The sequence below is a fragment of the Paroedura picta genome, chromosome 13, assembly GCF_049243985.1.
Source record: "Paroedura picta isolate Pp20150507F chromosome 13, Ppicta_v3.0, whole genome shotgun sequence".
Lineage (NCBI taxonomy): Eukaryota > Metazoa > Chordata > Lepidosauria > Squamata > Gekkonidae > Paroedura > Paroedura picta.
Window position 1 is genome coordinate 6,365,549 of NC_135381.1, and position 13,512 is coordinate 6,379,060.

At 49.4% G+C, this 13,512-nt stretch overlaps 1 protein-coding gene across 4 annotated transcripts in view; it reads right to left on the reverse strand.

Annotated features, from left to right (window-relative positions):
* GALNT9 (polypeptide N-acetylgalactosaminyltransferase 9) overlaps positions 1 to 13,512 on the reverse strand; it is a 413,877-nt gene that overhangs the window by 49,128 nt on the left and 351,237 nt on the right. For 3 of the 4 annotated variants that reach the window (XM_077308381.1, XM_077308382.1, XM_077308383.1), the window contains exon 5: positions 8,513 to 8,710. In XM_077308381.1, the coding sequence (XP_077164496.1) occupies positions 8,513 to 8,710 (198 nt within the window). Of the gene's footprint in view, positions 1 to 2,139; positions 2,294 to 8,512; positions 8,711 to 13,512 lie in introns of those variants that run through there. The other variant, XM_077308384.1, reaches the window with a different exon arrangement.

Genomic DNA, 13,512 nt, shown 5'->3' on the forward strand with positions numbered 1-13,512 from the left:
AGGGGCTCATGGGAATTGTAGTCCATGAACATCTGGAGGACCACAGGTTGACTACCCCTGGTTTAGGCCATAGTGGACTGAAACTAGATGGGCCTCCCTCTCATTCCCACCTACTCCCAAATTTTATGCCATTTTCAGACTGTGTGACCTGTGGAGGATGTTTAAATGGGTGGGGAAGAGGGGGGCTGTTTTTGTTTTTGTTTTAAACTGCATTTTTATTACTATAATTTATGCTTTAGGATGCTTTGGGCTGATCCAGCGTTGAGCAGGGGGTTGGACTAGATGGCCTGTATGGCCCCTTCCAACTCTAGGATTCTATGATTCTATCACTGTAAACCACCCAGAGCCCTCTTGTGGGAGAGGCAGCACAGAAATCAAATAATGAATGAATGAATGAATGAATGAATGAATGAATGAATGAATGAATGAATGAATGAATGAATGAATGAATGAATGAGTACCCTGAACTCTGTTAAGATCAACAGGAATAGCCATTTCCCATTTATAGTGAAATCCTAAGGAGGTCTATTTAGAATTCCACTTAAGTCTATTCAGTGGTGCTTACTCCCAGGAAGGGATTGCCCTGATAGACACAAGAAGGGAAACTACTCTGCAGAGCAGAGGGCAGCTGGTGCAGAGGAGGGGGCAAATACCCCAAGCAAGCAGTACTGGTGGGTGGACCAGAGTGGCAGACGGACTGGCTAGAGGTAGACAGGTGGGAGTGGTTGGAGTATGCAGGATCTGTTGAGGCAGGTGGGGCTGAGAGAGTTCAGAGAGAACTGTGACATGCCCAAGGTCCCCCAGCCGGCCTCACACATCTCCAAGCGACCAACAATCGTCTTCCTGTCCTCTCCCCACTGCAGGCACCTTGGGAGGCAGGTGGGGCTGGGAGAGCGCTGAAAGAACTGAGACTGGCCCAAGACCACCCAGCAAGCCCTGTGTGCTTCAAAGTGGCTCACAATTGCCTTTGCTTCCTCTGCCCCCCCCCCCCCACTGAGAACTTTGTGAGGCAGGTGGGGCTGAGTGGCAGGCACTCATTGGAGAAACGGGTTTGATTCCCCACTCCTCCTCCACAGGAATCCTGTTGGGGGATCTTGATAGCCAGCATTTTGTAGGAGTGGCAGGGTCTGATCTGGAGAACTGGGTTTGATTCCCCACTCCTCCTCCACATGAAGCCTACTGGGTAACCCTGAGTTGGTCGCAATTCTCTCAGAAGAAGAAGAAGAAGAGTTGGTTCTTATATGCCGCTTTTCCCTACCCGAAGGAGGCTCAAAGCGGCTTACAGTTGCCTTCCCTTTCCTCTCCCCACAACAGACACCCTGTGAGGTGGGTGAGGCTGAGAGAGCCCTGATATCACTGCTCGGTCAGAACAGTTTTATCAGTGCTGTGGCGAGCCCAAGGTCACCCAGCCGGTTGCATGTGGGGGAGCGCAGAATCGAACCCGGCATGCCAGATTAGAAGTCCGCACTCCTAACCACTACACCAAACAGGGCTCTCTCAGCCCCACTTGCCTCACAAGTCTGTTGTGGAGAGAAGAAGGGAAGGAGACTGTAAGCCACTTTGAGTCACATGAGGCCTACTAGGTCACCTTGGGGCAGTTACAGTTCTCTCAGGACTCTCTCATCCCCACCTGTCTCTCAGGGAAGGGGAAGAGAAGGTAATTGTAAGCCACTTTGAGTCATACGAGGCCTAGTAATACCTTGGGCCATTCACAGTTCTCTCAGAATTCTCTCAGCCTCACAGGGGCCCTGCGGTGGTGTTTGAAAGCCACTCTGAGACTCCTGAGGTAGGGAAAAGCCCTGTATAAAAATGTCTTCCTCGTCTTCATCTATATCGACATCAAGATCTCCATTTATCTATTGAACAAAGGAGTTCCCTTCCAACCCCCCCCCCCCCCAAATGTTATCAGCAGTCAAAACAGACGCACCAACATTACATGCAAAACCGGTCGATGCTACAGAAACCAGCCAGAGATAGGAAAGAAATCACACACGGGGCGCACAAATAGGTTCATTTTGCCCAGGCACGGCTGTGCTTTATCCAGAATGGATTTTGCTCCCGCATTCATGTTCCCGTTCAAAGATTCCTCAGCCTCGTGCTTCCCCCCACCCCCCGCCCCCGCCCCCGTGGCCAGCTCACCGGCACATCATTAGCGGCTGCATCGCACATTAAGAATTCTCCGGCACAAGCAAGAAAGGCAGCCGTTGGTGGCAAATGCACAAACGCGGCATTTTTGTCTCCGAAGGGTCCCAAAATGAATTCCTCAAAAATAGACCGAGCGAGGAGTGATTGACATCAAAATGAAACAGCAGCCAGACATGCACTCCAGGAAAAGCTCGCTCGGATCCTGCAAAAGGACAGTTAAAAGCCTGGGTGACCGTTTAGAACAGGGGTAGTCAAACTGCGGCCCTCCAGATGTCCATGGACTACAATTCCCAGGAGCCCCTGCCAGCATTTGCTGGCAGGGGCTCCTGGGAATTGTAGTCCATGGACTTCTGGAGGGCCGCAGTTTGACTAGCCCTGGTTTAGAGGAACGTGGGCAATTTGGGAGACACTCTTGGGAGGGGATGGTATTTTATTGTCATCCTAAACAGAGTTACGCTGTACTGAGGCCATTCATTGCAGTGGACTGAGAAGGGTATATGTTTGGACAGAACTGCCTAGTTCTGCTTGGGCCAATTGCCAGCCGTGGCTCTTTGGGGCCTTGAGATATGAAGCAGGAGCATTTTATTTGTTTTTATTTTTTAAATTTATTTTCCTATTCGTATGCTGCCCTTCCCCTGGGGGTTCATGGCGGCTCACACCAATAATGAGGGTATTCAACTAGTATATTACATCCTAATCGAATTAATTAACAATTAAAATGCAACCATTCTGGAAGGGCTTCCTCCTTCTCTCTAGAGCAGATTTTCTTGACTTTTTGACCAACGAGAAACCCCTGGAACGTTCTTCAGGCTTCGAGAAACCCCAGAAGTGGGGCGATCGTGCAGAATACGGTTGGGAAGCAGAGCTGTGGACACGCCCACCCAAGGCTCCTCCCCTCCCCACCCCCTCCAGGCCCATCATTGGCCTTGGGGGGGGCAGGTTGACCATATATGGTTATATCACCTGATACGTTTAACAATTTTTAAATAAATATGTAACATTAATTAACTCCCACCCATTCAGGAAATCCTTCCATGGCTGTCAAGAAAACCCAGGGTTTTAGTAAACCCCGGTTGAGAAAGGCTTGCTCTTTACCACTTGGAGTTCCAGGCACCCTCTGCAGAATCATAGAAGGGGCCTCCAGGGTCATTTAATCCAACCTCCCTAATAGGGTGTTGGGCTAGAACTGGAGAGACCCAAGTTCTAATCTCCACCACAGTGAAGCTCACTGGGGACTGTAAGTCATGCTCTCTCCGTCTAAACCACCTCACAAGGTCGTTGTTGGGATAGAGGAGGGGGAAAGCAGAAAGACGGACATTGCTCCGGGCCCCTAGGAGAACGGAAGGCATGAAAATAAATAATGGTTGAAGGTACATTTTGTTATTTTTATCCATTACCTCCTACCAAGGGAGGGAGAGGAAAACTGAGCAGCCGGCCAGGAGCAGTTGGCACCCTTTCAGATCACTTAAAAGCGCAAAGTGTCCTCAGGAGCCACGGCAGAAATCACACATCTGAAAGGAACGGTGGCCTTTGGTTTTTGGCAGGGGCTGGCGCTGTTTGAAGCGCTACACGGCAAATCAATATGATTGTACCGAGGGAAAAAGACACCGTGTAGCCAATTTGTGCAAATGGCTTTAAGATATTCTTCAGCGAACACGCAGCATGGAATCCTTGCAAGGTAATTGGGGATGTGTGGGTTGGGGGGGACAGAAGTCTGTGTCAAAGTCAGAGAGGACGAAAGACTTGGCCTGGCCTTGAACCCGTGCAGACAGGAACCTTCCATCTGCACCCCCCTTCTCCGGCAACAGCCCCACATCTGGAATCCGTTTTCCTGCATGGGCATATTTGGCACAAAGGGAAGATGTTTTTGCCACTTTGCAAATAGCTTGAGAGGAGTCACAGTCAGGGGACTACATAAAGGCACAAAGATACTCCTGGGGCTTAACAGCAGAATGATCCTCAGGGACAGGTTCAAGGGATGGTCCAGCAATCAAAAAGTCAAGAATCAGAAGCCAAGATGGAATCGCAACATGAGCTAGAAGCTATTACAAGCTACAGAATTCAGATAACAGGGAGATCTGAAAAAAAGATTTTGCTAAGTCAGGGGCCAGCCAGCAGCGGGCACAATGATCCGCATGCAAGGACCAACATGGAGGGTGTGTTGACCAGAGATCATTAGCCTTATTGGGGCTTAAATAAAAGAAGAGTTGTTTTTATACCCCGCTTTTCATTACTCAAGGGAGTTTCAAAGCAGCTTACAATCGCCTTCCCTTCCTCTCCCCCCAAGAGACACCCAGAATTCCAAACATGCCACCAGGCTGACCAAGGTGGAGGACCCCTGCCCTGCAGCTTCACTCGGTTGCCACAAGGGGCAGCAGAGCTTTTAAGCCCAGGTCTGTTGGTTCAAGTCCCTGCAGCTGCTCAACCCCAAGCCCAGCTCCACAAAGGTCACATGGGTGTCAAGTGGCACACTTAGCCGCAACACCTGTGAGGAGCACAGTGCCAAATAGTAACGAGTGCCAGAACCTTCACAGGTTTCTCAATAATATGCAAATAGGAAGTAGAAGGCAGCCTAATGCCTTGAAAGGAGTGTGAAAGATCATGTTTCAGGATGAAAGTGAATCGCTAACGAATGAAGTTTTGAAGAGGAGGCCTTTCTGCCAGGAAATTATTCTCGTTTTATGCTTAGAGAAAGATCCTTTCCCTTTATTGTCTGATCTTATTATTCAGAATGACAACAAATGGGGCCAGGGTGGTTTTGAATGCCTCATGTTTGCTAGCCCCTTCCGTCTCCCAATTCCCCATTCTGACTCTTATTATTATTTATTATTATTTCATTTACGTCGTTCCTACCACTGCTATTCTCCCCAGCGGGGACCTAAAGTAGATGACGTTGCTTTCCTCTCTTCCATTTTATCCTCACAGCAGTCCTGTAAGGTAGGCTAGGCCGAGTGAGCATCAGCCATGAGTGAGATCAGCCATGGCGGAGTGCAGATTCCAACCAGGATCTCCTAGCACTAACGCTACACCGCATTGACTCTCAATTTTGCTCCTTCCTTGTAGGTGTCGACTCTCTCTATTCCTCCTCCAACCGTGCAATCTTCGGAATGCTTTCTTGGGAGTAAGTCCGGTTCATTAGGCCCAAGCCAGATTCTGAGTAGACCAACTTAGGGTTGATCTCTAACCCTTCCAATCATTTGGACATGAAAGTCCTGCCTGCTTTTCTGACTGGTAGCAGCTTCTGGTGGCAGCTTTTGGCCACTGGCCGGGAATGGAGGGGTAGAGCTACCAGATCCCGGTTAGAACACTTTGGGGGTGGAGACTGGGGAGGATAGGGGCCTCAGTAGAGTACAACGCCATGAAGTCCCTCCTCCAAAGCAGCCACTTTCTTCAAGGGAAATGGTATCCGTGGTCAGGCATGAGCTGTAATCCTTGCTCCCTTGGAATTTCATGAGAATCAACTCTAATAATGTTTTGCCCTACCTGAATCCCTTGATACTGTTATGTTACCTGGGACAAATCCAGCCACAGACAGCTGAGACCGACTTGCATCTTATGCCTGCCAATGCACACAAGGGGACTGCATCCTCTGTCCTGATTAGTAGCTCCACGAGAGGTGCCCGGCGTGGCTCGTTTTGACAGACAGGCCACGAGAGGAAGACAGATCATTGGAGTGATCCGTTCTGACAGAGCTCGTCTTCCGTAATGCGCTAATCCAATCTGACAGTCCAAGGGGAGTCAAACATTGGCTTGCCAGCTGTCTCTGTTGCTCCTCTAATGCAGGTAAGATTTCTTCCCCCCCCCCCAGCTCCTGATTAGAATCGAAGCCAAGCAAATCGACGCAGGCTCCATTAAAGTCGTGAGGATGACAGGCGTGTAAATGAGAGGGGGACAAAACCTTGATACGTATCAAAAGTCGAGTTCTCATAGGCCGCCAAAGCGGGGAACTCGCAGAGGGAGAGAAAGACAAAGAGACAGAGAGGACTTTGCATCACCACCTGTTTCTTTAAAATAAATTAGTGTGTTAAAATACGCTTTGCGGAGCAGGCAGAACACTGGCGCATGTATCCCTGACAGCATTTCACCTGCCTCATTCTCCGGTATATTAAGCAATCAGCGAGAGACGTATGTGTTGCCTTAACAGGTCGCTGCTGGTGTAAGGAGATAAAATTCCAGGCAGGGCCAAGCCTGAAGGGAGACAGGTGACTAATGGGCCCGGGAGGTGTTGATAATGAAACTCAACAGACCACTCCATCAATGGGCAAAGCTGGGGAGTGCCAGAATAAAAAAACTGCCGTGTGCTGGTTAATGTTCTTTTTGATGCGGCTTTCCTGGAGCTGATGTGCATAGCCCTGCTCTCCAGGTATGGAAGAAGGGATACAAAGGGCATCTGTCCTTTCAGGGGCACATCTCCAAGTCAGGCCATCAGATGGTGACTGGCTTCTTCACCCGAAGAGGAACGAATAGGGGGCATTCAGTGTCGCGGGGACTGGTGGTGGCTACGAGCATAGAGAGTTTCAAGAGGGGATTGGAGAAATGTATGGAGCAGAGGTTCATGAGTGGCAAATTGGTGCAGATGGAACACTATGCATGTGTCAGTGATGCTCTGTATTCTGGGTGTTTTTTGGGGGGGACAGTTTGGAGCGTATGGTCCGAGGATTGTCTGGCAGCCAGGCAAGGGTCGTTCAGAGGTGGTTGACCATTTCCTGCCTCCATGTCATGATGACCTCTAGTGTTCCTTGGAGGAACTACCACCCAAATCCATGGAGGTCTCCCATCCAAATAATAGCTCAGGCCACCGATTATCAGATCCCATCTCTCTTCCATTTTTCCCTCCAGCCACTCAGCTGAATGATGGCCAGTTGGAGAATGGGGGCCAATGGGAACTGGACAAGGCTATGGGAGCCCCTGCCCTAACTCTTGAGGGGTGGGAAGGATAGTTTGACCCCTTCTTTCTCCCTCCTCGAAGCCCACTGCCCATATAGTTATCCGTTTGGGTCCTGGGATCAGAAACGACTGTCAGTAATGAGAAAAGGTTTCGTGGTGGTAGAGATCTCCTGACAGAGTGCTGGATCCAGCCCGACAATAAAAGACTCCCAATGACCGAACATACAGAACGACCATTTAGAAAAAAAAAAGAACATGAGAAAAGGCAGCCACACTTTGAAAGGGTAAAACGCCATGCAAGCCACGTTTATCAAGGCGCATTAAGATTTTCCTGAGCAATTACCTGCTCGAATATTGCAGCTTCACAAAGAGCAGAAGGCCCCCGATAACGGGCACTCGCTGGCTGTGTGATAAATAAAGTGACTGCCGGCGTGTCCCTCTGTTTGGCCGCGATAAGAGGAAATGTGAGGCTAAGAGCAATTTGCATCCTTCCGAAAGCTTCAGAGCTGGAGGGGAAGGGAGGAAGCTGCAGGGAGGGATGCGGGAATGAATAACCACCAGCTCTGATGAAGGGCAAGTCTATACTTCATATGGTGCTGGGGTGTATGCGTTAAGAGTGGTGGAGTCTCATCTGGGGACTCGGATTTGTCCCTCTCTACATGAAACCTGCTGGGTAGGATTTGGACTATATGGCCCATCTCCCCCTTACTGTCTCTGCCCCCCCTCAAGGAATACTTCAGGGTCTCGAATCCCTCAGTAGCAGCAGTTGGAGGAGATCATTAGGCAGCCAGAGAAGGAGAAGGCGGGAAAGTTCTATCACGCCATTGGAAAATTTAGTTTGGATCCAAACTGATGCAATGTGACATCTGAAATGTTGGAAAACACCCTTCCATTTCAGAGACATGGCAGGGTCACTGGCAGCCAGAGCAGACAATATGAGCTAGGTCAGCCATTCTCAACCTTTTTGGGACAATGGGTCTTTTAGGAACTTTGGTTAGGTTCCAGCCCTCCCCATCCAACAAGGATACACCACACCACCAACAGGGGGACAGAAAATCATTGATGGCCGTACACCAAGAAAACTTTCACATTCCAAAATACTGGGGGAAACTTTTTAAAAGGCTGTATGAAGCAAAACTTTAGAACATTTGACTGAGGGAAGCATGTGTGTTGTTTCCCGCCCTCTTGAATGCATTAATTCAAGCACACATGAAGGAATGGATATCATGATTTTGTTTTCTTTCCCTTGACCGAAGGCTGAACTTTCTACCAATTACTGATGTCATATGTGACCAAATGGCATTTTATCACTTCAGTTCCCAGGGCCCCCCATAAACACTTTGGCTCCCCTTCTCATATTTTTTACTCTGTAGCCCCTGCTGAGAATGGCTGAGCTAAATGGACCGATGGTTTGGCTCACTGCTCCTCAAAACAAAAGCCAGGGAGCCACAGGGTCAGACTAACAGGGTTAGAGAGTCACCTGATGGGTGCAGATTCGTCTCCCTTGTCCAGCCAGTCCTGAGGTGGGATTATGTACATGCACCAGAGTCCCCAGTTGTAACCATGTGCCGCATTAGCATACTGCTGCACTTCAAAAGTGTTGTACTTGATGTTGTCGATAGCTGGGAGGATGATCCGTTTCCTGTCCTCTTTGATTCGCGTCAGAGCTGGCTCCACCCTGTGAAGGAAACCAAACCGTGTAAAGTGGGGAGACACAGAAGCAAGCTCAGTGCTGTGGCAAGCTGGAATTCTGGAATCAATCTGAGAATTTTTCCCAGGCTATGGTTGCTTGATACAAGGTCCCAGAAGGGAATTTCCTTCCCCACCCCCAGTCTCCCATTTTTGAGAAACTGCGGAGCAGGAGAAAAGCCACCATCAAAGTGCTCTAGGAATTTCCCATAATTTCTATGGACTTTACCATAGAAATCTGGGGACACTCTTAGAGCATTCTGGAAGTGACAGCACATCTTCTCACATAACTTCACCCTCCCCAGGCACCACCCCAAAGACGAAGAAGAAGAAGAGGAGGAGGAGGAGGAGGAGGAGGAGGAGAAGAAGAAGAAGAAGAAGAGACACCCTGTGAGGGAAGTGGGTGAGCCCAAGGTCACTCAGCTGGCTGCATGTGGGGGAACATGGAATTGAACCTGGCCCACCAGCTTAGAAGTCCACGCTCCTAATGCAAATCGAAGGGAAACAACAGAATGCACAAACAAACAAAGGTCTGTGTCACATTCAGAAGCCCATATGAAGAAACACCGTTGGTTTCTTGTAGAAATACGCCCAAAGCAAACAAAACCCAAAGGCAAAAAGTTGTGTCTTCTTGAAATGTATTAAATGCAATCCTGAATAATTTTGCAACCAGAACGGGGTCCCAATTATTCAATCCCGTTTTCTAGCGCTTCTTCAGTGTAGTCTATAATGAAAGCAACACATTATGTAAAGTAACAAACTCATATTTTCATCTGTAGCCAGTAAAGCGCACCCTAACCCTTTTAAATGAATTATACATAAGAGTCTATTCAGATCCACAGTTAACCTACCTTAATATAACATCATATAATATCACCAGTATTACATTCACATTCAGAAGCCAGCAACAGAACAGATAATTCCTGGCACGTTGGCCCCATGGTAGAAACAAAAAGAAATAATTCTAGATAATAAAATCCGGGGTTGGGGAGAGGGGACATGGGACTCCAGATTTGGGAAGCATCTCTCAATCAGTCCCGACACAAACATTCTGGACATGCATCCAAGCTTCCCTCAACGATGAATCACTAAAGCACACCTGTTCAGATTTCAGATCTCTGTAGTAGGAACCCAGTACTACAAAGGTGCCAAGTTGTGGACCCTGGAACATACTCACACAATCTAAAGGAGGAGGCCTGGTAAAAGCTCAGCACAAACAAACAGCTTGGACGATTCAGACAGATGAAAGTGATGATATTATTAGACTTTGAAGGGAGTAGGCGGGTGTGTGTGTGGGGGGGGGGGAGGGAGGGAGGGGGAAACCAGATCTGGATATTCTCCAGCACAGGAAGCACAACACAGCAAACATGGAGAGCTTTCCTTTGCCATTTACAGAGCAAAAACCACCCGCCTAGCTGTGGGAATCTGAAAATACGAAGCACCTACAGCACTGGTGCTGTCATTTCTTCTACTTCTGCTGATCGTCTGCCCGCATCTCTGTCCACTGACTCCAATATACATACTCTTCAAGAATGTTGCCTGCCGACAAGAACCGCTCCCTGCCCTCCTCTGACAGCCTTTCAAAGACTTCAAGAGAGCCATCCCGTCCCCTCTCAATCTCCTCTTCTCCAGGCTGAGCATCCCCAAGCCCCTCAGTCTTTCCTCCAAGAGTTGGTCTCCAGGCCCTGGATCATCCTCGTTGATCTCCTCAATTTTGTCTACGTCCTTTTGGAAGTGAGGCCTCCAGAACTGCACACAGGACTCCCAGTGGGGGCTGACCAGTGTGGTCTACATCAGGACTAGGACATCATGCAATTTCAATGTTATGTAGCCCAAGATTTCTTTTGTCTTTTTAATGCCAAATTAGACCTTTAGACTCACAAGGTCACATTGTCTAAACAGACTGGCTGTGGCTTGGCTGGCAGCACAGACAATAATGGTCTTGATAGAACAAAGGGTCTGACATAGTATAAGGAAGATCGATGCCATCTGTATGTGCCCCAAATTTGTAGAAGCAAAAAATGTTGGTTGAAGGAACATGTGGCGACTAGCAGCTGGTTTTTGTGGCACTTCACCCACCCACAGACAGACCCGCAGGGTTTGAGATGAAGGAAGTCACTGGATTGTACCTACTGAAAGAAGGAGAAAAATCTAAACTGTAGGGCCAGGCATGCAGAGAGTCTTGTAGGGAAACATGCAGGCAACACGCTGGCTTGTATCTGGGGAGCTGACGGCACTTTAAAATTTAGAACTCTTTATCTGAGTACTTGCTTGTGCCCTCCTGCTCAGCGAGTATATCTGCAAATTGTCAACGAATTCGACAACACCATATGTTCTCTCCATCACAAGGAAACAAGCCTTGTAATAGGAGATCCAGAACTTCCTATTGCTTGGGGGATTAGGAGGAGGGGAAATGCATTCTCCTTTCTGCAAGACTCCGAATTGAGGGCTTTGGCAACGGGCTGAGACATTTTCTTCTCTCTCCTCCCCATATGCCTTTTTTGACCTAAGCCGCCTCCTGTCCACACCCTTCCAGGAGATCTCTCGGAGGGATGGATGGGATCGATGCGAGAGTTCTGGCAGATCACCAGCGCGAGAGTCCAGATTCTTCGCAACAGCGAGCGGCGCTTGAGCGCTTTTATTCCCACGCCGCTGGCAGCCCGAACTGTGAAATTTCACAGGTACGAAGCAGTGAAGGAAGAGTCCCCCGAGTTTGCGAGAAAAAAGAAAAAGGGGGAGGGGGAGGATGAGGTCACGTCGCCGCTTTATTTTCGATCCGAAGCAGAGTGCTAAAACAGAAGGGTAGGCGAAGCCAGGGTGGAGCCAAAGCTTGAAAGTGACGTGCTCAAAATAAGAACGGGCCTGGCTCGTAGCACCCAAGGGAACGTCAAGGTGATTGGTGGTTTGTTCTGGCCCCGTGGAAGGCTCTGCCGGAGGACGTCAGGGCCCTGGGGGACTGTAATCGGTTCTGCAGGGCCTACGGTTTATTCCAAACACCCGAAGACTCTCCAAAATTTATTGTTTTATTTACGTTGTATTTCACATTGATATACTGCCCTCCCCCAAGGCTCACTCTTTATGGGGTGCAATACACATGCTCAAAATAATAAAGGAGATCACCAAAAATGGGTATCTAGGCTTCTGCCGCATTTTCGGAGAAAGCCCTTCCAACCGTGGCTACTCCTGTGACGATAGCGACAATCTGTTCCACTTAATATTTCTGGTAAGGGCTTGGAGGAGGAGCTGGTCTCATGGCTTAAGTGCCACTCAACACTTAATACCCACTCAGGGCAGCTGTCCCGCCCCCGAGGGCCTCCTCCTCCAACCGGCTTGTCTGTCTGTCCTAGGACTGAACAACCTCCTAAAGTTGTTCAGGTTTTGCAAATAGCCTCAGGTTAGGCATCTTACCTTCTAGGGCAGGGGGGGTCAAACTGTGGCTCTCCAGGTGCCCATGGACGACATCATGCTGGCAAAGGCTCATGGGAGTTGTAGTCCATGGAGATCTGGAGAGCCACAGTATGGCCACCCCTGTTCTAGGGAGAGTGCAGACTTGAACTCACTTATTTGTCTTTTTGGTGGTCCCCGTAAAACTCTCCTCCGGCACCTCAATTCAAAGGCATCCACTTTCTGTCAGTTTTCCTCATTGTCCATTTAATCAGAGGTAGTCAACCTGTGGTCCTCCAGATGTCCATGAACTACAATTCCCATAAGCCCCTGCCAGCGTTTGCTGGAGGGGGTGGGAAGGGGGGGGGACCCCAGGAGGGCGTGTCCACAGCTCATGGGAATTGTAGTCCATGGACATCTGGAGGTCCACAGGTTGACTACCCCTGCATTTAATTATCACCATTTTATCAGAGAGTCTTAGTGTCATTTCCTCAGTTGGAGCTCTTGGGTACGTCTTGCAAGTGCTGAAAGCAAAGCCTGACCCTCCTCCCCCCCCCTCGCAAATCTATACGTCCAGAGAAGAGATTCGGTCCCCCGTCTGTTCCACCTGACGTCTCTCTCCATGTTCCTGGGTGTCCTTTGAGGCCTGGCCACGTACGGCCCGCCGGCCAGCCAGCCAGAGCCGAGGCAATGTGCCCGAGCGCGCTTGCTGCAGAGTCAAAGATCAGCTGTTCGCCTGCCAAACACGAATGGGTCTTTTCTGCACCGTCGAAAAATAATGAGGACGCTTCATTGAACACTCCAGGCTGTTTAGGTATGTGAATAGTTGAAGTCTACTTTGTTGGCGTCTCCCCAGGGGGGGGGGGTTGAACACCCCCCGGCACGTTCAGAGCCTGCCTCTCTTAATCCGGCTAAGTAATTCCACTACAGATTTTGGCAACCGAAACATGGATTCCATTAAGCCAACAAAGAGATCCCAAATGACAGGCAATGTTAAGGATGAGGTAATGCAGGGGTAGTCAAAACTGCGGCCCTCCAGATGTCCATGGACTACAATTCCCAGGAGCCCCCTGCCAGCGAACGCTGGCAGGGGGCTCCTGGGAATTGTAGTCCATGGACATCTGGAGGGCCGCAGTTTGACTACCCCTGAGGTAATGGATCGCAGAAGGGAGGGCGGAAAGCAGATGGAGGAAGAATGAGGGAAAGGCTGAGGAACCTATGGACCCGTGACTGCTCCGGAATCACGTTCCTCAACCCCAGGTGCTCCGGAATCCGGTTGAGAAGTTGCCGGCTGTTCACTGAGAACTAAAAGTTTACCACGAGGGTAAATTATAAGAGGCCACCTCCTGTAGCTGGCATGGTGGAGGGGTGGCCAAATTGTGGCTCTCCAGATGTTCATGGACTACA